Source organism: Rhopilema esculentum, chromosome 21 (genome assembly GCF_057945365.1).
Source record: "Rhopilema esculentum isolate cy_ngs chromosome 21, ASM5794536v1, whole genome shotgun sequence".
In the NCBI taxonomy this organism is placed as follows: domain Eukaryota; kingdom Metazoa; phylum Cnidaria; class Scyphozoa; order Rhizostomeae; family Rhizostomatidae; genus Rhopilema; species Rhopilema esculentum.
The window spans coordinates 3,689,756-3,715,755 of NC_142835.1; the positions used below are offsets into that span (position 1 = coordinate 3,689,756).

Genomic DNA, 26,000 nt, shown 5'->3' on the forward strand with positions numbered 1-26,000 from the left:
TCTTTTCTACGATCTCGAGCTCTGCTTTCATTTTCTGTTCCCATAATTCTTTTTCTAGCTCAAACCTTTGTCTCCTATTGTTTTGCTCAAACTTCGCTTGTTGTTCTTGAACTTCCGCTATTCTTCGCTGTTCAGTTTCCTGTTTGAATTGTGACTCCCTAATGATATCTCTCTCTTTGTTTAGTAATTGCCTATTTTGCTGTTCTTTCAAAACATTCACTAGCCTTTCCTTCTGCTCAATCAATGGCGTATACCTTTCCTTAATGTCCTTTTTCCATTGTCTCACTTGTTTCTCCCTCACTGATTTTGATATAAGGTTAATATTTTACCTTGTAAACTTTCCATTCTTTCCGAAACTACCTTGACCTCTTCAATAGCATTTTCCTGAATCAGGTCATCGGTTTGCAGGGGTGGCGCTAGAGACAAACCTTTAAGGTGCCGAAGTTTATATTCTCCGTAACTGCCGACGCTGGGTGTGTCAAATTGCCGACAGAAAAAAAATTCGATTTGCCCCATATAGCAGGCAAGGCCGTCGCGAGGCAAGCCTCGTTTGGGGGGGGGGGGTTGTAGAATGCAAATTTACCTGATTAAAAAACTATTGCCTGAAACTTTTTAGCTGGTGTCACAAAACTCTGCAATACATTTTGTCAATCTAACTCTGTATGATAATAACCAACTTTCCTAATAGTCTTGTCAAATCTCTATATCGGGACGGGCAAAATATATAGTTACTACCTGAGGCGGCACCATGGTTGCCGCCGAAGGGGCAGGAAATTTTCGAATCGTGATGCTTCTAGTTCCCTTGAAAATGCCCTCTTTTAAGCAGATTTCACTAAAGCAATCCTCCTAATCCTATTGAAAATTATTGTCTTTTTGCAAAACTTTTTTACAGCAGATAAAAACAACAATTTCGCCGTGGTCTTGAAAAATACCAGGTTGTCAGTTACTTTTAAATTTAGATTCCTCTCTCCATCTTAGCATGCCTTATGAATGTTAAGAAAAATCTGGAGCTCATAGTGTTTGCAGTTGACGCTTCTACTGAGAAACTTTAGGAGAAATGGACACGAGGCACAATTTTACCTAAGATTGCTTGATCCTTTATTGATTTTATGACAGGAAGGTCTCTGAAATACCTAAAGCGTTTCTTCCACCGAGCGGATTTTACCTGAAATTTCCTATTGAGATACTATTTGGGTGGGTGTGACAACCCCCCAGTCGCGACGCCCCTGAGCAGCACCTCCAATGAAGGGGCACCAATATAGAGCATTTTTCCAAAAGCAAGCAAGCATATAGAGCAAGCAATAGAGCATTTTTCCAAAATCGTTTGTTGTGGGTGCTAAATTCTCCCTTTCAAAATTCCCCCTCCCCGCCCCCACTTTTCAACCTGTGTCGGAGTCCACGAGATTTTATCGGCAATTTGTGCCTTGTAAGAAACTTAATGCACAAATATTGCCTATTGTTGAATACTTCTTCCTATCTATGTTGGAAGAAGTTAATCGACGGTTTTCTCTAAACCATTTGTTTGTCGCGAGCTATGCGGTGAAAAATGCTATTGGAAAATAGTTGATGAAAAAGGACAAGAAGTGCTTTTTGAAAAATTTATTACGCAAAATGTGCTCATGATCGAAATGTTTTCATTGGCAATAATAATTTCTTGAAACGAAAAGAGAATCCCTTAAGAAGAAAATTCATTAAAGACTTTATTTATAACAGCGTGATTTTGCTGTTGTTAGGGTAAATTTCCAAAACATGATCCAAATCAAGCATCTCTGCACGTTTCGCATGAATTTTAAGCAGCAACAGGGATTTCAACCTAGAGGAGCACGATGGTATTGTGGGTCATGCGAAGGAGCACCATGAAATTAAGTCACGGCTTTCGCGGAAGCGACAGGATATAATGCCACTATGATAGTAAAATTGCCGAAGAAAAGCCATTGAGAAAACCATAAACCAGCCAGTGCAGTTTTCTCCTCGATTATTTATGTCATTCAAACATCATGTAAACCGGGTGACATCCATCAAGTGCCGACGGTATTGAGAAAGCAAAAATTGATTGGCTGCCGACGGGGGGGCTATCAAAAATCTAGGGGGGGCTAAAGCCCCCCCCTTGCCCCCCCATGCCGCCACTCCTGTCGGTTTGCTCCGAATAAAATGTTAGCTTCGTTATTTCAATGTCAATTTTTCTCTCTAATTACACCTTCGGTCACCTCCCGGCCGTTCTCAACCTCTCCTTGAGCACTAGTATTAGATAGAGACATCCTAACTTACTGGGGCCCCTTTTACTCGACTAAAGTGTTAATCATGGACAGGGGCGTAACTTGGCCAATAGTTTGGGGGGGGGGGGTGAAAAGGGTTTCTGCCCTGCAAAACTGAGTGGTACCCTGCAGACCTCGTAGCAACGGTTTGTCTATAGGTTACTAGTGAAAGCTCTACCAGTGTACACTGGTCTTTACCAAGGACAAACCTCTAAGCAAAAAAAAAAACAAACTTGAAACTTCATTGCCTATGAAATTTCTATTTCTCTACGTGAGCGTAAATTGTTTTTTTATATTCACTTCATTTAATGTTGGTTTGCAAAATTAAGCTAATAAACAGCTAATTGGGGGGATGGGGGGTGGGTAATGATGTAGACAGCGGAACGAAATTTAACCCAGTGGGGCTAAGAGTCGAGTTTAGTGAGGTAGGAGGACCCACCATGGTTGGGTCCGACGTGAAGAAATTTTTTGAAATTATACCTTGTAAAAAGGGCTAAAAAGCATCTTTCAGACAAAAATTTAGCAAAATACTATTGTACTAAAAGAATTGATTGTTTATTGAAAATATTATTGTTAATTGGGAAAAAACGGGAGGGGGATGTCATGCTAAAACTCTTAATGTTAGACGTTGGGGAAGGAAAGAAACGGCAACCGCTCGTTTCAGATTGCACGTAGTTGTGAATGACAGAGGAAGATGTTGTTTCGATTGGGAGAATTTTTTTCCTGAACAGAAATGTGCAGTTTCTTGTATCAAGAAGGCCATCCAAAATTAAAACATTGCAATGATACAGAAAGTGATTTACTGACTTAATGCAAATAAAAGAAAAATAATAAAAATATACGTGAAAAGTTAGCAATTAGATGAAACAAAATCGGTATCTTAACGATGTTTTTTATGCACTGTTAAAAGGTATTAGAAAAAATGATAAAAAATTCCTATCTTGACCAAAGTGAGGGACTTCAGCCCCTAATTCCCCCCCCCCCCCAGTGACGCCGTGCTTGTCATGAAAATAATTTAAAACTTAAATTAATTTGCATGACTCAACCTTGCCCTCATAAACATATGCATCAATCATTGCATCCATTGGCTATGACTTTCGGTAAGAAATGCTTTCGCTTTGCAAATAACGGAGCTTTTCCTTACATACCTGTTCCGTTCTCTATAATGCAATGTCAGGAAGGGAGGTTCATAACAAATACGATATTTCCATTTCAAAATTCCTAAACGGCTCTTTACGAACTTCAGAGGTGGCATTTCTGCGTGGCAATAAAGCTCTTCTTGGCGCCCTGCGAAATCTTCGATTGCCCTGCGAAATCGACTAGTGTCACACCCCCCCCACACCCCCCCCGGTAGTTTCGCCCCTGATCATGGATGACCTTGCTATGGCTAGGCCATAAAAATAAGGTTCTTACAAACGAAAAATAATAGTTAATCTAGTCTTACCAGAAGTGTCTTGCTAGGGTCGCCACTTATATACCAATTTGTGTGATATTTAAACTCATTTTTGATTTGATTACTCAATAGCGATTCACTCTTCTCTCAGCAACCTGAAAACATATTCCAAATCCTAAACGAGGCTTAACTAAAATGTCCAAATCTGCACAAGAACGATCATATGAAGAGGACCAGTTTTGACCTTCTTTAGGCCCTCGGGAGGCCCAATAATATTTTAAATCATCTGTTATGGAAGTCCATTGTGCAGCAACTTTGGGGAGGAGCTCAATGTGCCTGTTACTTTCAGATTAATCTGCTTCATCCATTCCTGTAGCCTCATAATCTATTCCACCTCTGCATCTACATTCTAAATCATCCAAATACCTTTTCTCGTCCTTCCTTTCCCCTTCCTCATCAACAGCGTCATCGTTGTTCAAAAAATTAGCTGACGAGGCCAGTTCATAGTTTATTACTGCCGGTGCAGTCCTTTCATCGATGTTGTCTTCCGAATTATTACAAGCAGTTGGTTTGAAACCAACTGCCACGATTTGGGCATAGATAATGTTTCACCTTCAAATTTGACTGCTCGTTCCTTCTTTTTTCTTTCGCTTTTCTGCTCCATTTTGATACCGTAAATCCTCGAATTAGCTTCTCGGGGGCTTATCTATTTTTTATATTTTTAGATAAGGGCTTATTCAAGGGAGGAGGGGCTTATACGAAGAGGCTTATAAAATTATTCTTGACATTAAGAAGACATTATTAAAGACCTCGTTTATTTTAGTAGGAATTTTTCTATGAGTATTCAATTGATTATTATCAAAAGTATGATTTTTTGAGATAATTCAATAAAACGTCAAATGGCAAAATCATCAAATTGAAGGGGGCAATTCAAGGATCTACAGTAGTAGTGGGGGCCTAATCGAGGGGCTTATTGACAATTTGTAGTTCTAGGGTGGGGGCTTATTCGAGAGGGGCTTTTTCGAGGGGGAGGGGGGGGGGCAATTCGAGGATTTACAGTAATTTCGACTCATGATTTTTTTTTCGCAAAACGAAGGTCTTTTATTTCAAACACTCCGTTCCCTTTAGATCTAAACTCGGAATAACATAAGCAAAAAATGTTGGAAACATATCCTATTATCCTACTAAAATTTTATCCATATGAAATTTTGACAGTAAGCAGACTCATAGAAGACTTCATAATCGGGAAAAGGCTTTATTTGAAACGACGTCAAGAATGATACAGTAGTATTGCCGATGCTAAACCCATGTATCAACGCATCCCCAACACATCTACGATTCAAAATGCTAGCAGTCAAGTCATAATACAGGGCCCGCGCCACAGGGGAGGGAATGGAATGGCCATGGCTCACCCACTTTTTTGCGAAGAAAGTAGTTTAAAAGCTGCAGTAAAAGAGGTAAGAAGCCTTGGCCCCAAATTGTTTAGCCTTGCCCCCCCCCCCCCCACTTTTAAATTCGTGACGGGGAGGTTTTCTTTCAAGTTCTGACGGGGAGGTTTTCCGCCTGGAGGGTCGATCTATTCAACAATCAGGTCAAGATTGCTTCATTTTCGAGCCACAGCTACATCAGGACACATTTTAAAAAAGATTTTTTGATAATGTAACTGAAGTTATGGAGTAATGTGAAAATGGTGGCAGTTGGATATGAAGTTAGATCCTGGATAAAAATATCGAGTCGTGGTTTCGGCACCTCACCACTGAGTTTCGTGGAATCTATGAATCGTTTTAGTCATTCGATGCACCGAGTCGCTGCCCGACAACGTTGTTTAGCGCTTTAGTCCCCTTGCTTTTAGACGAGTCGACGCACAAGTCGAAGACTCGACCAACAAGTCAACGACTCGACGCATTCCCACCATCTTAACCTCATGCGTCGAGGCGTCGACCTCGTTTTGGCGAAGAGACCTTCCATATCATTGTGAATTCCCGCCAAATGTAGCAAGAAGACGAGATGGAAGAAATTCGAAGCATCCTTCAGAATGCTTTGCAACGTATCGATTCAATATCAAATGTGCCCACGAATTCAACTGATACACGTACAATAGTCACGACGATGCACGCATCAGCAGCAGCATCAGAACAGACTGCAGCAAGTTTTGCCCCAGTAGGCCCTAGGCCGAGTGCCTCCAGAGGTAGTAGGGCAAACACCAATGCCACAACTAGTAGTTTCCTCAGTCGAGTCTCCATAACTTAGATATACTTCTAAAGAATCCTTGGAAATAAGTAAAGTAGGGCGACCTCGACTTCCAGTGTTTTCAAAAACTTGCCCGTGCTCAATATCTCCTGAGAATGCGAATGTCTCTCTTGCTATCTGCAAACTATTCTCAATCTCTGGTGGGATGTAATTACAGAAAAATAAATTCACTTGTGCTAAAATATAAAATAGCCTATCCATGTGGGTACATTGCTCCATTCGATCCATTACTGACTGTATTCTATTCCGAAGGAAGCTCTTCAAAATTTCTATGTTTTGGGATATATTTTTCATCGTGCTCTTTCGGACCTTTATTCTGACGTATTATGCTCTGAGCAATGTCAAACGAAAAAGCTTTTAGTTAATATGTTGTGAAATGTTTGCTTTTTTCAAAGCCATTTTCAAGTTATGTACCGCCAATAAACTGTTCAAATTTAGTATTTAGGTTCCAGTCCTATAACATCAAGACATACTACCAGCCAGAAGTCTAATAACCCTGATTGTTTTTTCGATGACAGGCGCCAGAAGACAATGCCAAACACAAGACCAATGGTTGCAATGATGAACACAGCATCAAATCTCTTTAACCCAATTCCTATTCAAAATGCTATTTCGTCATCCACTATGACGCTACGGAGGAGTACGAGAGAGAGCTCGAAATTTGCAGCATTTATGGAACGCCTTCAACTCCACGTTCTTCGTGCCGAATTGCTGCTGGTATGGTATATGAGATTTTTATTACTGCTTTCACTAGCTAAGTATTTTTACAATTTGTTTTACATTTTGCTGAATTTGGATGTGGCCCTTTATATTCTTAAGCGGCTACTTCACCTGATCTCGACAACAATCCGCCCTTCACGATGATGTTGTCAGTTTGTATGGCGAAAGCGACATATATCAGGAAGATCATCGCGTTAATCGCAAAGAGGATGATCTTATTAATTGAGAGCTCGAAGAGCGGGCTTCTACCGAAGCGGTAATTGCACACAATTGCGAGGAATGGGAATCTTCAGATGTGTTCCTCGAGTGCCTTTTAACCCTATAATTATTAGCACCCCATAAGTTCTACCCAGTGGCGGATTTAAGAGGGGGCAACTAGGGGCAGTTGCCCCTCCCTCAACGAGTTGAAGCAAGTTTGGCACCCCTTTTTTTGGAAATTGTGCGCCCCTTTTGAAGAATGAGAATCAGGTGAAAAAGTTTCTGAGACCGATAGGTTATTTTGCTTCAAGAATTACCTGAAAGTTATGTTGTTTATTCCGAAAATATATCTGAAATTGTTGTATATAGCGTACTCTCCACACCAATTTCGAAAATTTTTCAGCGCCCCCACTACCAACTGCCCCTCACTAAAATTTGTTCTGGATCCGCCCCTGGGTCTACCAATTTCTGTTGATTAAGCTACGCTCGGTAACGCCAGTTTTGAAACTGAGCTATAAACTAGCCAAAGAAAACAGATCAAGGTGAAATACCTTGTTCCCGAAAATTGTAATGAAATATTCTGGCCTCCAGTTAATGAGTACCTATGGAACTCGTTTAGGCCAGAGGTGAAAGATTCTGATGTGGTGAAAGGTGCTGAAAGGCTGTGGAAGACATCCCGAGGGGCATATCTCTCCACTAAAACCTTTAAACCGATTCTCCCCGAGAAACTCCAGTTTTCTAAAAAAATGCCAAAAAATCCTCAAAAATCTTGTTATCTTAAAAATCTATTCTGAGCATGCGCTAGCCTCTTTTTCAAACGGGACTACCTTGATTTGAAATTTAGCATAATTTTATGAAAAATTTGGCATACTGCAAATACTCAATTAAGCTTCCGGGGCTTATTTATCATTTACATTTCAGAGGGGGGGGGCTTAAAAGAGGGGGCTTATTAGAGAGAGGGGGGCTTATTACAAATTTGGAGCAAGAAAAGTTTTAAAAATACCCTTGGCCCTTTTTTGTAATTAAAATGTCATACAAACTTTGCTAGCAGCTTCGAAAGTTTAATAAATCAATTATAAGGTTCTCATCTTCATCAACATCACCAGGATAAATTGATAACCCTTGGATGTCTTCTAAACAAATTTCGACTGACTTGTAAGTCGCACAAGTTAGTCTTTACATAGGCCGTATTTAATGCACACGATCTTATCATCGTCACACCCGTCAAGAGACCCACTTCTATGTTTCACATCAAAGGCTAAAGAGAGGAGGGCTTAATAAAGAGGGGGGCTTATTTTAAGCTTTTGCTTGAAGTTGGGGGTACTTATTCAAGAGGGGGACTTAATAGAGATGGGGCCTTAAAAGAGAGGGTGGCTTAGAACTTTTACAGTAATTCCAGAATTGAGACCTGGTCACACTATGTACTTTGGGATGTGCCGCGAGCAAGGATATACTTTTTGGACTTTTTGTCTAGCCAAGGGTATGCATTTTTGCAATTTTGGTGAAGCCAAGTTCTATCCAGGGGTAACGTATTTGAAAATATTGGCTTGGGGAACGGCCTTTTAGAGTAGGAACGTCTTTCTGATCACCCATTTTTGTTGACAGTAAACAAGTAAATGAAAACAGATCGACCTTTCCAATTTCCAATCAACAATTTCGATATAACTGCTAACTTGAATGGCTTGGAAATGAATTTAGCTAAGGGTATCGTTTCTCAATATTAGACCACGCCAAGAGTATCCTTTTGTAGAAATTTGCCTAGCCAACGGTAGCCAGTAACCGGTGCGTGTAAATGTAAATCAAGCTTTAGAGATAGCAACAACACGATACCCTGGGTACTAGAGCCACACAAATTCCAAGGAGAAGCAATACAGCGTCTATCCGAGATGAAGGACAATATGAGGTAAACCTCGCCCATTGTCGTTCTGATGTTTAATTGTATGGCCCAATTAATGATTTAACGTAAAAGTCGGCAGACCGTTGCTTTTTTGCTGTCTTTATCACATGCCACAATGGCAATGAGCCCAAGTCACAATCACAAAGAAAGATCATGAACTGTAACAACCCAAAATATTTTATCACTGGACAGAAGACAAATGACGAGGCAGTACTGGTGAAAATAGCATTTAAGGTATGTTATAACTAAGAGTTTGTAACTGTGTGCTTTGCATAAGCAACGCACCTCGAAAGGTACAGCCTAGGGCACACTAGCGATTTTTGTCGCCAGCGACGCCAGTTTCTACTTTATTGGGAATGTCTCAGTAACGTGTTTTCTATACAAACCCCAAAACAAGGGGAAATTGAACAACATTCTGTAGACATAAAGAGGAGGGTCTCCTGTGAGCATCTGAGGCTAGACATGTTCTCCGCGAAGTTATTCTTACCTTGTACAAATTAGAAGAAGCACTTAATACTTATGAAAATCACGTAACCAACTTCAATAAATTATGCATGACGCATGACGAAATAACAATATAAGATCAAATTACAAGGAAATAATATGAAAAGCCATAAGCACGCAATGGTAAAGAGTTTGGCCCACTCCAACTTTTTTTCAAACTCGATGGGTAACCCTTGAAAAAGAAATCTAAAATATCTACTCTTTAGAAAAATGTAGGCAATCTCTAGTATTTATAACTTTTTGTTCTTGAGAACATCGAAAAGCGTTAATTTCACTTAGTTTTAGGTTCGCATGAACATGTATTGTTAGGGCATCATTTCTTGCTATCAAATGCACATAAGACTGTAAGTGACTTGAAATAACAGTATGATTATAGTATGAAGAATCGATTAAACTATTGAATTTACTGGTTATTAAGGCTGTAGGCGGTTAGCAGAGCCAAAGAAGATGCCCTAAAATTCAAAAATCCTTCTGCACAGTGTCGCTCTTGGGTATGTCTGTGGGTCCCTTCAGGTTGTACCCTCTACACAAAAGACTTAAGACTATTAGTTTTGGTACATATATGTTTCAAATTTGTTTAGTTGTTCCCAAAGAATAAGTTGAGCAAAAAAAGATAAAATTTCCATCCGATGTCCTTAGATGATAAAACCAGTCAACATGATCCTACGGCCCCTAATCACGTGATATCATGGCTCCAGTCAAGGTTTTTGGCTAGCTCCGCCTCTGGAAGCTCTCATAGGCAGGCAACACGGAATTCCTTAGACAGTGCTTCCAAAACGATGATAAATAGCAAAGAGCTTAGAAAAAACCCTTGATGAATGCCAACCTTTACCTCGCAGTCCTTGTATATATTGCCAACTCTTGTACAGCTTTTAGCACACGACTTGTACGAGTGATCTGGAGCCAAAAACATGAAGATCTTTGAAGAAAAGTCTAAAAAGCCATGCTTCTGCTTGATTACTTGGTATTTTATCCTGCCTGTAAAATCTTTACTGTTTCAATGAAATTTTGAAAAACAGTTTTCAATTGACATTCTAAAATGCAGTTCTAACGTATTGCATAAGAGAACAATACGTACTGTGCTTCCTGATTACCCTACTACAAGTTCCTAATATTTTTGGCCCTATCCAGTGCTGGTTTTAAGGGAGGCCATGGCCCCAGGCCCCACGCTTATGTTAGCCAAAAAAGGGCCCCACACCTAAGAAAAAAGATGGAAATTGTAAAAAACAAGAGCCCCGCAGATGTTTTTGGCCCCGGGCCCGCAGTCCCTAAAACCGCCACTGGCCCTATCAAAAGGGACAACCGTCACATTATATGTTTAAAAAGGTAAAAAAGGGCTCGCTATTTCCTTAATGTTAAGTATGTATTTGTGGCTGCAGCTCACTCTTTAGAATTATTCTGGTTGAGATTGACTAAAACTCTTTTATATTTAGGCCTTTACCTAATAGTAGTTATTCAAAAGTTAATTTTTTATTTGATTTAGGAGAAACCTGGCAAAAAGTAACCCATATGCTCAAAGCATTATGGGTCACTCGGTTATTGAGGACAGTCCAAGTGAGCAACAAATGAAAGAAAACGGTAAAAAATGGAGAATCACATGCAGCTGGTTACCCAAAAGATATTTGTTGGCAATCCTAAGCTTTTTGGGATTTCTAAATCTCTATTTATTGCGAGTCAATCTCAGTGTTGCCTTAGTTGCCATGGTTTCAAATAAAACGATAACCAACTCTTTTGGTTATGTTGTTTTTACAGTAGGTTCATTTTCTTTAACTTACTTACCCCGAGTTTTTGCTTTGAAGCATTTTTTCATATGTATGTTGAAAGAAAACATTTCATGAAATTTCCTTTAAATTTGCACAGTTAGGTTTGCTATTTTCAAACTTGTAATCTAAAACCAATTCAAGGGTACAATAGATTTGTATAACCAGTGAGATGTTTTTATGCTTATAGAATTCAGATTTTGCGACTATACAGTTAAAACATTCTTTACTTGTTTAGGGGTACTGTCATCAAATTTTATAGCTTGAACCAATTCATATCATCTGATAATTTATCTTAACGAAAGCTTGAAATGGCGTTTTGTCTTCTGATCATTTCTGATTTACTTTAAACTTGAATACAAGCTAAGTGGTCTGTAATTCTTTTTACTAGGAGCCGGCAGAATTTTCTTGGAGCACGAAAGAACAAGGTACTTGTAATTTATCATTAAAAGACACTGGTAGTATGTTATTCATCAGTATGTTATTTCCAAACATCTTATTGCTCTGAATTGCAAGTAGCAACTGCGACTCTACTACACCTCTTTCTGCACGGCGGGTTCAGTAAGTTGGTCAAACGTGAGTTCCGAGAAACTCCGAGATAGGGTTGTCTGAAAGCTAAATTCCTGGGACATAGAGTTTTGAAAATAGGGTTGGTTTTTCATCAGTCAGAGGAACCACAAAAAGTGAAGAAACTTACAGATAATTTTTTGGCAAATCAATGGCTATTAGTTTTGTACTCATTACAGACATAAGTTTAAGAAATAGAATGGTTCGTACATGAACTGGTTCAAAAATACTTATTCAAGCTTGAGAATTCCCCGTGATAAGGCTTATAAAAGTTTTTGCAAAGTCAGAGAAAAGGGTTCATTTCATGGAACTAAGAATCACAGATTAGGGTCCCATTTCTACGTTAAGGAACACACATGATATAGGTGGTCTTTCTGGTGTCAATTCTGAGATTGATCTAGTTAGAGAAGCTTTTACAAATCATCTAGTTACAGATGATCTAGTTAGAGATTGAACTGCAAAGTATTGCAAGAACTTTATTAATGTTGCCTACAGATTACCCTGGGTGCCAGAGCCTTAGAGAGTCAAAGGATGAAGAACGGGGAAAGGAATTGCGAAGGAATTTCCATTCTCCTTCGCATCTCCCTTCCCCCGTTCTTCATCCTTTGACTATCTGAGGCTCTGGCACCAAGGGTACCTACAGATCAAAAACATTCTTTCAGATAAGAAATGCTTCCGGAGTTAGATGCCTATTCTTTGAAAACGCCTAGGGGTAGATACTAATGCTTAATACATAACTGTCAGGTCTTCAGGTTTTTGCGTATATCTTTCGCAACGTCGGTGATTTTAAGGTCTTACGGCGTAAGCTGAGAATCTCACGTTTTTCTCCACTTCCGATACGTTTTTTGCTACATGAATACGTCTGTTTAAAAAGTTATTAAGTATTTCCATCGCGCCATATTCATTTACGAGAACGTACTGGCTAACCAGTAAGACAGTTATTTTCATTCTGGCAAAGGATTGAGATTTGAAACTCAAGGACGTTGGTCATTGTAATTTTGTAAAAGCTTCTCTAACTAGATCAAAGTTTTGATTAGTAGTTATTTTAATAATCCTTGCGAACTCTACTGTTTTTCATTACGAAATGTTCACAATGAGTCATTTGTTTGTATTATTTACATTCAATTACCACTTTGGATTTGTTTTGAAACCAACGAATAACACATAACAAGAATTACCGTTTTATTATTGTTCTATTACCGTTTTTACGCAAAATTTTAGTTTAGAATGCAAAATCTTACGGCAGGACACCACAGTAGCTTGACAGGTATGTTAATATATGTGAGTATTAATGATACCTTCTGATTCAAAAGCTGGAGATTGGGATTGATGTGGTATTGCTTGGCTGCATCTCGTGCAGATTTCCTTTGTTTCATTATAAATTCATTTTTTGACTTGACAGGTATCATCCTGAGCTCTTTCTTTTATGGTTACATCTTCACCCAAATACCTTGTGGATATCTTGCAGCCCGTTTTGGTGGGAAAAACCTTTTTGGTGGAGGTATTCTAATGACAGGGCTGTTTACATTACTAACACCATTAGCAGCAAGAATGAGTATTAAGTTTCTCGTAGCTGTTAGAGTGTTGCAAGGATTATCTCAGGTAAGCTGACATTCCAAATTATTTAACTTTTGAAACTTTTTAAGTTAGAAAGTATTTCTTTAGCTAGTTTTTTGTGTAATCTAGACTTTAGTGAGCTTTGATTGACAATGGCAGTATCCCATTCAAAATTTCCCACTTTATCAGAGGGACTAACATAGTCTTTTTCTTTATTCTCTAATTAACTACAGTCTAATCTTAACTTTACAGGGCGTCACTTTTCCATGCATGCATGCGATTTGGAGCAGATGGGCTCCACCAATTGAAAGAAGCAGGCTCTCAACAATATCTTTTTCAGGTATGGCATGTTTATAGGTATACATTACTGATGACTAATGAAGACTTCAGTGGAAAGGTTTAAACGAAAGTGTTTTTTTTAAATCTGTATATATAGATAACATAGTTTGAGTCGCGTCATCAAGGATTCGTGTAGTTCCTGATGATTTAGGTTTTTTTTTTGACGCTTTGTTTTGAGCTGTCAGTATTGTTTCTTTACTTTTAGGACTATTTGCTGGAACGGTTCTTGGAATGACATTTTCAGGAACGATAGCTTATAATCAAGGCTGGCCCGCTGTTTTCTACTTCTCTGGTAAAAAGTTACAACTATATTGCAATATTTAACAGTTCACGGCTTCTTATACACTGGTCAAACTACTAATTCAACTCTCAATGATCTGAGTTAAAATTCAACAGTAAATGTTGTAACAAATTATTTTAAATTATTGAGCAAGTTATTGAGCATTCAAGCTTCGAAAAAATATTTTGAACCTAAATCACATCAAGGCACATGGGTATGACATGACAAATGCAAAAATCTCAAATCTCTCAGTTGATATCATCCTTTTGCCAATGTATATTGATTATGACTTTGCGGTAAACGAAGTAAGGATAAGATAGAGAAAATTTACAAAAGAGCGCATTGCGACTTGCCTAGTCGGACTATTCATCTTCGTACAATGATTTACTAACTCGTATAGTAAACCTGGGTGCTATGGCTCAAGTGCGGCACTCGAGCGGCACTCATGGGCGTAGTAGATGCTACACGTTTAGGGGCCTTAGTACGGATCTTGCCCGAACTATCGCAAACTTAGAATGTTGTAAAGCGATAAACTCACAAAAAACGCGAAATTGAACGTTATATACTTCTTTCAAGGTAACAAAACAATAACAAACTGCCTATATACTCTCATCGCTCGCTCAAGAATAATAAAAGTCGTGTTTCTAAAACTCCTTGTAGCTACACGCTCCTTCCCCGCGGTCAATTGTAAACAGTTTTTTTACACAGGAACATTGTTGCCGCACTTAAATAGAACTGCCCGAATTGAGAATGAAATGCCTTAAACTTGCCTGATATGGGGGCCTACAGCCCTCCTAGCCCCATGTCTCCTACGCTTTTGAAAATTCCCTCTCCTCGGGGGTTTTAGGAGACAGCACTTTTAATTAAGAGCAATTGCATGTTGTGATATTTGCTTATATTCTTCGCAGGTCTTGTTGCAATTATTTGGAGTGTTTTTTGGTTTTGGATGGTTACTGATTCTCCTTTCGATCATCCTACGATTACAGATATAGAACTTGATTATCTCAAGCAGGAATTATCAGACGATAAGACCGAGTCAAAAGTGAGTCTTACCATGGGTCACTTTTCTCAGTTATCTAAAGAACGTGTCTATTAGTTATCACGAAGCCAATATTTAAGATTTGTTTATTAATCTTTCCCTTCTCGTTAGGCCTAGTCCTTTCCTGAACCCTGCTAATTCAAACAATTCCCTACCCCTCAATTTTACGCCTTGTGTTGATAAGATTTAGAAAATATTCCCCTCCTCATTTTAACTTATTCTAAAAAAGACCGAGGTTTATGCTGTTATGAAAATGTGATTTTTTGATAAAATGAATGAATACTCATGGACTCTGATACAGATTGAGAAGTGGAAAGTAGGAAAATAAATACAACACATAACGAAAGATTTTGCAAAAAGCTTTATTGTCGTGCCGAAAACGAGGGCAGACATTCTCTAAAGTCAAATAGCAACTACCGATTACTTATTTTTCAGTTAACAACGGTCCCGTGGAAAGATTTGCTCTCATCTGGTCCTGTGTGGGCAATTATAATCGCGAATTTTACAACGAACTGGGGCAATTACATACTACTTACGTCACTTCCGACTTATCTCAAGCTGGTGCTAAAGTTTGATCTACAAAAGGTACATTTCAGATAATGAGCCACTTGTTTTGTTCTTCATCTTTTCACAGAATTTGAAAATGGGTTGTTTCTTCGACAGCTAATATGTCAAAAACTTCTTCTATCACCATGGTCTAATAGACCTGCTCTATTTCATTTTCTTTAATAGACACCTTGACCGGAATTCATTACGGACATCTTATCTAGCATCGATAAGAATAACATGTGTGTAACTTCTTTATTAGGCCATCTACACTTGGCTTTTTCCTTGCCAATAGAAATTATTTTTTTGTCAAAATGTTTAAACTATTTACGCTGTTACAAATTACGTTTTTTCACCTCAGGCATTTAATTGGTATAATGAAGCATATGTATGAGTCTTATTGGTCTTTTAAACATACTTCGTTATTAAACTTCATATATTTTTGCAGGCAGGGTTTCTGTCCGCTCTTCCCTATCTGATAATGACCATAGTGATTCAGTTAGGGGGACAGCTTGCAGATTATCTACGGTCTTCGGGAAGAATGTCAACCACTACTGTTAGAAAGCTTTTTACTGCAATAGGTTAGTAAACCTTTGTATCATTTTACTTATTTCTCTTACAATTTATCATGTACTCTGTTTGACCAGAACTGTTATTTTGTTAGATCAGTAAAGTTATTTTGGTATAACAGAACTATTTTTTCGTGGACCAGTAATATTGTCTTGGTAGACTGCTTTGTTAGACCAGTGATATTGTTCTGGCTGCCCACTTCTATTGTTTTCGTAGACATTATTTTGTTCCACCAGTACCATCATTTTGTTAAATATTATCTTGGAGACATGTTCTATTGTTTGTTAGAACGGTACTGTTGTTTTGGTACAGAGAAATCCCGCTAAAAGAACTTGTTCTTTTTCTGGCAGCCTCAATAGGTTCTTAATTAAAAAGCTTTTTGATTACCTGCATCCCTCCTCTTTTCTGAACAGGGTTCATGAGTCAAGGCGTTTTTCTGATAGTCGTTGGGTACAGTACAAGCAAATACATGGCCATTTTTGCTTTAGTCATGTCGGTCGGATTAGGTAGCCTTGCATGGTGTGGTTTCATTGTCAATCATCTCGATATAGCACCGCGCTATGCAAGCCTCATTTTTGGAATCAGCAACACTTTCGCTACAATTGGAGGAATTGTCAGTCCTCTTGTTGTTGGATTCGTCACTACACACGAGGTCTGTAACTTGATACCTAAACTTTGAATTCTTATGATCTTCTTGATCCACAAAGAAAGCGTTTTTTTATTCAATTTCTCAGGCTATTTCAGAATTATAAAAAATCTGGAACGAGTGGCATCTCTCTTCATTTATAATGTATTAAATGCAAAATAATTCATTTTATCTTTGAATATAGTATTTTAAATATAGTATTTTATGAAAAGTCATTTTTCAATACGAATCGTCAACTAATCGCATCATCTACAGTAAGACTGAGATTGAAAATAATTTAATAGATTAGTTTAAGTTGAACTGGAATGTCGAATCTCGGTGCTCAGACATGCAGTTTTACATTTTTTTCAAAGCAAGAAACGCAAAGAGAATTGCTTGCGATCAACTTTAGGTCAGAATCGATTGGGTAGCCTGTCTCTTCTCAACACCGAGCATGGTGTAATGGACGTTTTTTCGATGGATGACTTTATTTCTTATATTGGTATTGGTGAATCCGCCACTTGCCTCGTAGCCATGTTGATTTTGTCTCGTAGCCATGTTGATTTTGTCTTAATTCACTATGTCTTTGAATATGTCTTTGAGATGTTAACATTACGAAATTGAGATAATCCATAAAATTGTGGCTTGCGCTTACACTGCCTCTGAATAAAATGCTCTTCAAGTTGATCAAGGAATTTTCTTGTAGAGCGAAACATTTGCAGTAAAGACACTCCAAACTTGTAGTGCCTAAATTCTTCACATGTAATGTATTGTTTTGTTAATGGATGATATTTCTCTACCCAGACTAGAGAAGAATGGCAGAAAATATTCATCATGTCAGCGGCAGTTTACGGGTTTGGAACTCTGGTTTTCTTGATTTTTGCCTCCGGTAAGAAGCAGCAGTGGGCAGATCCATCTGGGTACCAAAGTATTTCTGAAGACAACGATGATAAAGACATGTTGCTGAAAGAGGGAATCAAGGACGAGAAAGGCACCCCATCGGCTACCAATGAAACTTTTTAGATGAAGGAAGCAGAAACTCTTTTGCCAGGTGCTGTTGGCAGTTATGGTTCAGTTTCGTTGGACACATCTAAAGACTTTTAAACTTATACTTTCGAGACAGCTTTATCTAAATTTGCTTGTTCCCATTTCCAATCAGGTGCAGCTCTTTTGAACTCTCATTCTAACTAGAGTACAAGTTGTCTTTCTGCTTGTGACAAGGCTGCTCTGGTAAACTTGTCAAGTGGCGTGTTAGCGAGTCCAGAAACATCGAAAGACCTTCTTGGCGCAGAAGAGTATGCTCAGCGTTGTCTACTCTATCTAGAAATGAAAGGTATTTCAAATTGAGTAGTGATTCTTTTTAAATATTTGGTTATTAACATTAGTAGGTTTTATATCATTAAAATGGCTAGGAATGGGGGATCAATACAGAATGCAAATTGATAAACGGCAGTATAATCATCCTCGTCCTAGACTTTTTTCTCAAAAAAATAAACCGAATTTTAGGCTGTTCTGAAATTTGTGTGTGAGACATCCTTTATTTGCTGATAAATTTTTGAGATAAAAATATTTGAGGAGATTTCACGACATTGCTAAAACTTTACAGTAGCTTAGTCTCATCTTGTTCTTTAACGCTCTTGATAATTGACAAGTTTTGAGGCTCTTGTTCTTATGAAATTGTTCTTATAAAAAAGGGTGTAGTCCATTTTCAATTCGCAAAACGCTTCTGTCTCATCGGTCAGTGCGAAAACTTTTTGGTTAAAGAGGTGAGCGAAAACTCAAGAAAAATGCCAATAAAATGAAATCAATTTCTATAAGATATTTGCATGCAATCCTTTTGTCTACTAGTTATTAATGTTTATGAAATAAACTTCTTTGGTAATTTTTTAAGTCAGATTATTTTAGTCAAGGTCAGTTGCTTTGTCATACCTGTTGCTTTGTTATTTAAGAAATAAAAACCTTTCCTTATACTATAAAAAATCATAGATATTGCCTGTTACCAGGGAAGACAAACTAACTAGCAGCGCCCTCAACGATGGAGAAAGCAAAGGCTCCCCATCTGACTGATCATACATAAACTGATCATACACTGATTAACTAATCATACATTGATCAACTGACGAAACATTGATTAACTGATAATTAACTGATTAACCCCTTGATCCATAACCCATGACCCAAAGGTTTTGCCTATTTTGATCCATAATTGGGTATATACACAACTGTCCATTTCTTGGGGAGAGTTTTTGTCAGGCGAAAAGCTAATGTATGATCCATAATAAAATATAAATGGTTTATCTACCCCCGAGTAAATAATTCCAATTGTGTAGATTGTGGAAACCAATAAGCACTGTTCCCATTAATTGTGGGAACTAATAAGTGGTTTTTAGAGGAAAGGTGGTATGATGCAAGCTGAATAATAACCTTACTCCAAGGACAAAAAATTTATTTTTAAATGGAATTGCATCGTTATAGCAAATAGAAAGAAAACAATTCGTATTTGTAAGAGTTTTGCATTTTTAAAGCAATTTTCTTTTAAATGTAAAATTTCAGTATTTTTGTGGCCAAACTATACGCCAGTGGGGATATATAAAATTAGATATTTTCGTTTTCATTTATTGGCTCTTGTCTGTTTGTAGCTCTGAAAATTACAGTGGTGATTGCTTATATGCCTGGATTCAGGGGGTTTCTGTGGTAAGGAGATTTCTCAGAACCCAAACAGTTACTACTGGCTCCCACTCTCATATCGTGGTCTCATATCGTGGTGCATATGGCTAGATGAAAGATGATGGTATCGTCTGAATGGTTGTCCACGCTCGGGTCCTTAGAGTTCTCGGGACTGCAGAGCCCTGACAAATGGTGAACATGCAGTCAATGACGGCCAAGAGGGCCAGTTAAGCAAAAGAAACTAAAGTGCCTCGCCCAAATCCCGCCTTGTTTCAATTATATTTCTTGGTTGGCTTTTAGGGAGCTCCCACCTTTGGACTCTTTCTCCCATGGCAATGATGGCCGAAGTCACAAAATGTGCAAAAGTCACAAATAAACAATTCTAAAAGGAGGGCTTCTCAACTAACTTGTGTTTATAAGATTGTCTGATGATAGTAATGCCATTCGGTTGGTAGGAATTCATAAAGTTTTTCTGGTTTAGGACGATAGGTCTTCAAAGTGACGAGTGAATATCTGGGCTCTGCCTCACTCTTCGGGACTGTGAAAACCTGACTTAATGAAATCCCAGGTGTTCACATTTTTGCGAGCAAACTATACGATGCAACGTATCGTCATCAATGAAGCTTTGTCCGAAAGTGTTATTTGATTGATGAATAATAACATTGCCAACCATCGCAGAGAACCTTCTCTCCAGAGAATACCCCAAGCACTTGCTACGGCTGGGTGATGTTGAGTTACAAAAGCATGACAAATGAATTTCTTGCATGTGTCTATATACTTTCCAACCTAAGTTGATAACGATTACTGAACGGTTCTTGACAATTTCTTCGTCAATGCTTGATAAGGAACTTGGACTTACAGTGGGAGAGAGCAATTCAAAAGTTCTTCAATGCTCGTGCTGCCTTAAAAAGACCGACAAGGTGAGTGAAATTGCTGAACTTTAATAAAACGACAACAAACGTTTTGATTATCGTAGGCCATGTTCGCTCCAAACGGTGGAGGACCTAGCGACTTGCACATGCGACCTAATGCAGTGGCATAAGAAGTAGCATGCGTTGATCTAATTGGAAACGCAGTCAAAGAAAACCTGGGTGATGCACGCAAGTCCTTAAATCACCCTTTTTGTAGGCCATCATCGTCTCCACCTAGCTTGCCCATGGAATTCGCGCGACATTTTAAGATATCCCGTTTTGGTTGTTTTAACATGAGTAAATGTGTTCAATTTTGAAATTATCTTCGTTTCTTGAATTATAACGAGCCACTGCGACAATAAAAGCTGGTGATTTTTATGAACCAAACCATATCAGTTAACTTCAGTTAACGTAGTTAATATATGTTCATAGCCAGAGTATCCTCTTTTGGGCTTCTAATCTAGCCAAGGGTATACCTTTTTGTAATTTGGGTCCATTGGTGCTGTGACAAATTCTCGCACATGGCTGAAACTTTTTGAAAAACAAGGGATTGCACGAGGGTGCCTCATTATAACCTTCAAAAGAGATGATTGCCCTGCATAGAAGAATGTATGGAAAAGCAACTGAGGCTGATGAAAGAAAACTTTGGATGCAATTTTCAAACGAATTGTAGACTTGATCTTTGTGACTTAAACAAATCTTCTTGCCTTTTTTTTTATATAATAGCATCATTAATCGCCATTAATGAAAACTACAATCCTGGCCAAAAGAAATGGTCGCCTCATGGTAAAAACTAGGAAATCGGCCTTTTCTAGGAAATCGGACGAGTAACATTGTTTTTGCTACTGAAAAGGAGCCATCAGTATTTGGGAAAGTACACCTGACGAGAGAGAAAATGAAATAATGGCCGTACGGTGGAAAATATTTCAGTTTTCCCATTAGATACAAGCGGATGAACAGAAAAACATTCCAAATTGTCCTCGCTGCTCTGATAATGAGCGGCAGCAATATCTAATTTTATATTATTTTATTTGAATATTTTCAGATTATAAGGAGTTACCAATGAGTTACCAACGAGTTACCATAATGAGTTACCATGTCAAATGGTGCTTGTCATTTGTGAATACGAAGAGTTATCATTTTCAGTAAATATAGATATCGGATTCACATATCGTACCGGATTCAAGCGTCATCGTGTGAGCGAAGGCCTATCCGATATGAAAAGCGATCCGATATGAAAAGCGATCCGATATGAAAAGCGATCCGATATGAAAAGCGATCCGATATGAAAAGCGATCCGATATGAAAAGCGATCCGATATGAAATGAATCCGGTATCGTGGAGCAGGGCCTCAGCTTTGCAAATGTAGAAAGTATCCCATGTGGTAACTCGTTGGTGACTCGTGGTTACTCGTAATCATGTTCCCAGAAAGGCACAATCGGCTCCTGTTATCAATAGTATACATTAGCGCATGCGTAAAATTGGATTTTTTCTTAAAAACTCAAAATGGCGAGTTTATATTTTCTAAACATAGAAATTGAAGACATATAAAGAAAATATATCTAGTAAATTTTTATCATATATGTGTCGTTCTACAACAAAATTCCTTGCTCAACTTGAAAAACATTTTATTCCACCCGTTCCATATTTTGATTATTGCGAAATAGCCTAAAACGTTGAAAAATGTGTTTTCTTTGTGGATCAAGAAGATTATAAGAATTTCGAGTCTAAGTAATTAGAGTTTCGCATAATATTAATAATATTAGAGTTACAGACCTCGTGTGTAGTGACAAATCCAACAACAAGAGGACCGACAATTCCTGGAATGGTAGCGAAAGTGTTGCTCATTCCAAAAATGAGGCTTGCATAGCGCGGTGCTATATCAAGGTGATTGGCAATGAAACCACACCATGCAAGGCCATCGAATCCGACAGCCATGACTAAAGCAAACATGGCCATGTATTTGCTTGTACTGTACCCAACGACTATCATGAAAACACCTTGGCTCATGAACCCTGTTCAAGACAAAAAAGGACAGAGTTCAGGCTTTTAGACCAATTGTAATTTCTAACAAGACAGTTCCTATAAAACAAGTACACGGCTTGAAAATAGGTTTATTAACCTATTGCAGTAAAAGCTTTCTAACAGTAGTGGTTGACATTCTTCTCGAAGACCGTAGAAAATCTGCAAGCTGTCCCCCTATCTGAATCATTATGGTCATTATCAGATAGGGAAGAGCGACAACAAACCCTACCTGCAAAAAATATATGAAGTTTAATAACTAAGTATTTTTAAAAGACCAATAAGACTCATACATATTCTTCATCATGCCAATTAAATGTTTGAGCTGAAAAAACGTAATTTGGAACGTCCTTAATTAGAACAAAGCATTCAAACATAACATAAGAGTAAAGGGGGCCTTGAAAAAGGATGTCATATTAAGGTTCTTCTTTAAAAAATTAATGACCAAGGGAGATATTTATTATTTACTTGCAAGTGTCACTTTCAGATTCCTTTTTTAGTTTTTTGCGAAGTCCTTACTTCTTAGAAGCTTGTAAATTTGTTTTACTCTCTGCATAAGAAAATACTCTAACCCTCAAGTATAGTTGAATCATTTTTTGAAGCAAAACCACTCTGGTTTCTTTTGTAACATTGTCTGTGTACCTATGTACCATTGTATCAAAGGCACTGACCATATATCAACATTATGTGTTAGAGTCTCTTTGACATTATGTGATATTTCTTTGACGTCAATCTTTGGAATATGGCCTGCAGAGGTGATCTTTCGAAATTCTTCTTCAACAAGCTTAAAAACCTGAACGCATTCTGGTGTTACTGACCACAAGCCACCTCTTGTCTGTGACGCAACTATCCTTTGTGCTGATACATTATCACTTTTGGCAGCATAGAGCAATGAAAATGTTTCTTGAGATTGTTTGGACTTATAGTCTGAAAATTTATAAACTTTTCTAACCAATGCATTCTTGACATAGCCCGATAGGTACTGCAAAGCATCCATTTCTCGCTCTGTGATAGGTTTACTGGATGCCATTGGTGATTTCTTAGATTGATTAAAATAAGCAATCAACTTGTCTGCAAGTCGCATTGCAATCAATGTGCATACAGGGTTCTCCAGGGAAATAAAATATTGGGTAAAATGAAGAATAAATCTTCTAAGCATTATAATTTCTAGAAAATGAACTCCAGATTTTCTGTATTTCTTTTTCAAGAAGCTGGGATTCGTCAACAAAGCAATAGTCCCCTGCAGCTTTACATATAAAATCTGGATAGCACTCATCTTTTGAAACGTTTGCTTTGGATTTGTTAACCAGTCTGATCAATGTATCTCCTTGGAGCTGACTCTCGGCTGCTCTCGATTATTCCCTTGGTCTGGAATACTTTGTTCGCCCAGCATCACATCATGCTTTAAAAGAGAGGTCATACAAGCCATTAAAAGAGTCCATTACCAGGCGTTTCACTGGTACAGGAGGTAATGGAAAGTGCCTTTTTGGTCGCAGTGCAATTGAGTCATATGATCCGGCGAGTAGTGAATGCTCCATACCCATGACTCTCATAGGTTTCCTTCATTTTTTACACATGTTTCTTAGAGCTTGAGGTACTCTGACATTATCACATGACGAGAATTTTTCTCCCAACTGGGCTCAACTGTATACTTGAAGGCAAACTGTGATGTAGTGCAGGCGATTCAATATTGTTCAGTGCTCATAAAATGAAAAGAAGAATGATAGAATTGTCCTTCTATGATCGATCACACTGAGTTTGGTGCACTCGTGTAAATTTAGTATATAAGGTGCTACGAATTCTTTCTTTTGCCCTAAATCCTTGATAGCTTCACCAGTAGCTACTTGGAAGCAGCAACGTCATCCTTGTTAGAAGTTTGTTTTGTCTTGGTGCATATGTTCCAAAAAGCTATTGCACAAAGAACTAACTTTTTACAGTGCACTGTTCGGTAACAGAGTGTCATCCGAAAACCAGAGTTGTCACCATGAACTCCCTAAATTGCAGAACTTTCCTCCTAAATCCCAAAGTCTTTAAGATTCTGTCTTTCACAATGAAATGTCAAACACCATATAGAGATTTTAATAAAAGTACCAAGATCTATTAAAAAATCCCAGAATCTCTACCTTTACCATGAGCATTTTAAAATCTCTAAATCTTGTACACGATGTTGGGGCTGGCTCGCCCTTTGGATTGCTTAAAGGCTTCCACCAAAAGAATTTCCCAAAAGGCACGAAGAGCACCAACTGGTTTAGATTTGCTCTTAACACCAAGACAATAGAAAACCTTGTACCCCCTTCCCAACAGTGGCGTAAAACTGAGATGGAGGCCTCTGTTAAAGGACTGCAAGAAAGTCCACTTGCTATAACAATGGCAGGATGGAAAAGTTATAATTGTTCCTTGTTAGCTCGGGGGAGCTGAGTTATAAAAGGTTCAGGTGAAGAACTTAGAAAGCTTTTAAAAATAAGGTTAACTTGAGCGAAGTCTTAGAAATGTGGATACAAACATAGTTTGGGGCCCCTTTTGATCGGGGGCCTCTTTTGGTCGGGGGCCCTTGATTATCGAACTAAGTTTCACTATACTTAATTCATAGCATGATTAACATAATTTAGTATTTAGGTTCCTGTCCTATAACATCAAGACATACTACCAGCCAGAAGTCTAATAACCCTGATTGTTTCTTCGATGACAGGCGCCAGAAGACAATGCCAAACACAAGACCAATGGTTGCAATGATGAACACAGCATCAAATCTCTTTAACCCAATGCCTATTCAAAATGCTATTTCATCATCCACTATGACGCTACGGAGGAGTATGAGAGAGAGCTCGAAATTTGCAGCGTTTATGGAACGCCTTCAACTCCACGTTCTTCGTGCCGAATTGCTGCTGGTATGGTATATGAGATTTTTATCACTGCTTTCACTAGCTAAGTATTTTTACAATTTGTTTTACATTTTGCTGAATTTGGATGTGGCCCTTTATATTCTTAAGCGGCTACTTCACCTGATCTCGACAACAATCCGCCCTTCACGATGATGTTGTCATTTTGCATGGCGGACCCGACATATATCAGGAAGATCATCACGTTAATCGCAAAGAAGATGATCTTATTGATTGAGAGCTCGAAGAGCGGGCTCCTACCGAAGCGGTAATTGCACACAATTGCGAGGAACCGGCATCTTCTGATGTGTTCCTCGAGAGCCTTTTTAACTCTACAATCATTAGCACCCCATAAGGTCTACCCAGTGGTGGATTTAAGGGGGGGACACTAGGGGCAGTTGCCCCTCCCTCAACGAGTTGAAGCAAGTTTGGCGCCCCTTTTTTTGGAAATTGTGCACCCCTTTTGAAGAATGAGAATCAGGTGAAAAAGTTTCTGAGACCGATAGGTTAATTTGCTTCAAGAATTACCTGAAAGTTATGTTGTTTATTCCAAAAATGTATCTGAAATTGTTGTATATAGCGTACTCTCGACACCAATTTCGAAAATTTTCCAGCGTCCCAATTACCAACTGCCCTCCTTCAAATTTGTTCTGAATCCGCCCCTGGGTCTACCAATTTCTGTTGATTAAGCTACGCTCGGTAACGCCAGTTTTGAAACTGAACTAGAAAAAAGCGAAAGAAAATAGATCAAGGTGAAATACCTTATTCCCGAAAATTGTGATGAAATATTCTGGCCACCAGTTAATGAGTACCTATCGAACTCGTTTAGGCCAGAGGTAAAAGGTTCTGACTGTGCCCTCGTGGCTGTGCAAGAAATCCCGAGGGGCATATCACTCCACTAAAACCTTTAAACCCTATTCTCACCGAGAAACTCCAGCTTTCTAAAAAAATGCCAGAAAAACCCCCAAAATCTATTGTCTTAAAAATCTAATCTGAACCTGTGCTAGCCTCTTTTTCAAAC

General features: G+C 38.4%; 3 protein-coding genes across 3 annotated transcripts in view; 2 read left to right on the forward strand and 1 right to left on the reverse strand.

The window, feature by feature from the left end:
* Positions 1 to 8,663: 8,663 nt before the first annotated feature.
* Positions 8,664 to 24,929, forward strand: LOC135684554 (vesicular glutamate transporter 2.1-like). Its single transcript, XM_089115015.1, has 13 exons — positions 8,664 to 8,947; positions 10,701 to 10,968; positions 11,369 to 11,405; positions 12,947 to 13,146; positions 13,354 to 13,441; positions 13,646 to 13,732; positions 14,629 to 14,762; positions 15,195 to 15,344; positions 15,754 to 15,886; positions 16,289 to 16,527; positions 17,305 to 17,833; positions 19,140 to 20,087; positions 24,790 to 24,929. The coding sequence occupies exons 2-11, from the start codon at positions 10,741 to 10,743 to the stop codon at positions 17,521 to 17,523; spliced, it is 1,515 nt and encodes a 504-aa protein (XP_088971141.1). The 5' UTR covers positions 8,664 to 8,947; positions 10,701 to 10,740; the 3' UTR covers positions 17,524 to 17,833; positions 19,140 to 20,087; positions 24,790 to 24,929.
* Positions 21,443 to 26,000, reverse strand: part of LOC135684550 (vesicular glutamate transporter 2.1) — an 81,643-nt gene continuing 77,085 nt past the window's right edge. Inside the window, exon 10 of the mRNA XM_089115014.1 lies at positions 21,443 to 22,093. Within this exon, the coding sequence (XP_088971140.1) occupies positions 21,789 to 22,093 (305 nt within the window). The 3' untranslated portion in view covers positions 21,443 to 21,788. The remainder of the gene's footprint in view (positions 22,094 to 26,000) is intronic.
* LOC135684543 (sialin) overlaps positions 24,848 to 26,000 on the forward strand; it is a 95,208-nt gene continuing 94,055 nt past the window's right edge. Inside the window, exon 1 of the mRNA XM_089115004.1 lies at positions 24,848 to 24,988. The gene's annotated coding sequence lies outside the window, so the exon portion shown is untranslated. The remainder of the gene's footprint in view (positions 24,989 to 26,000) is intronic.

What these genes read in the sequence shown, in the direction of transcription:
- LOC135684554 (XM_089115015.1), top strand. Translation starts at nt 10,741, where the DNA reads ATGGGTCACTCGGTTATTGAGGACAGTCCAAGTGAGCAACAAATGAAA. An exon ending in ACGATAAGACCGAGTCAAAA is followed by an intron (nt 14,763 to 15,194) that starts GTGAGTCTTACC and finishes CTTATTTTTCAG; the next exon opens with TTAACAACGGTCCCGTGGAA. An exon ending in AAAGCTTTTTACTGCAATAG is followed by an intron (nt 15,887 to 16,288) that starts GTTAGTAAACCT and finishes TTTTCTGAACAG; the next exon opens with GGTTCATGAGTCAAGGCGTT.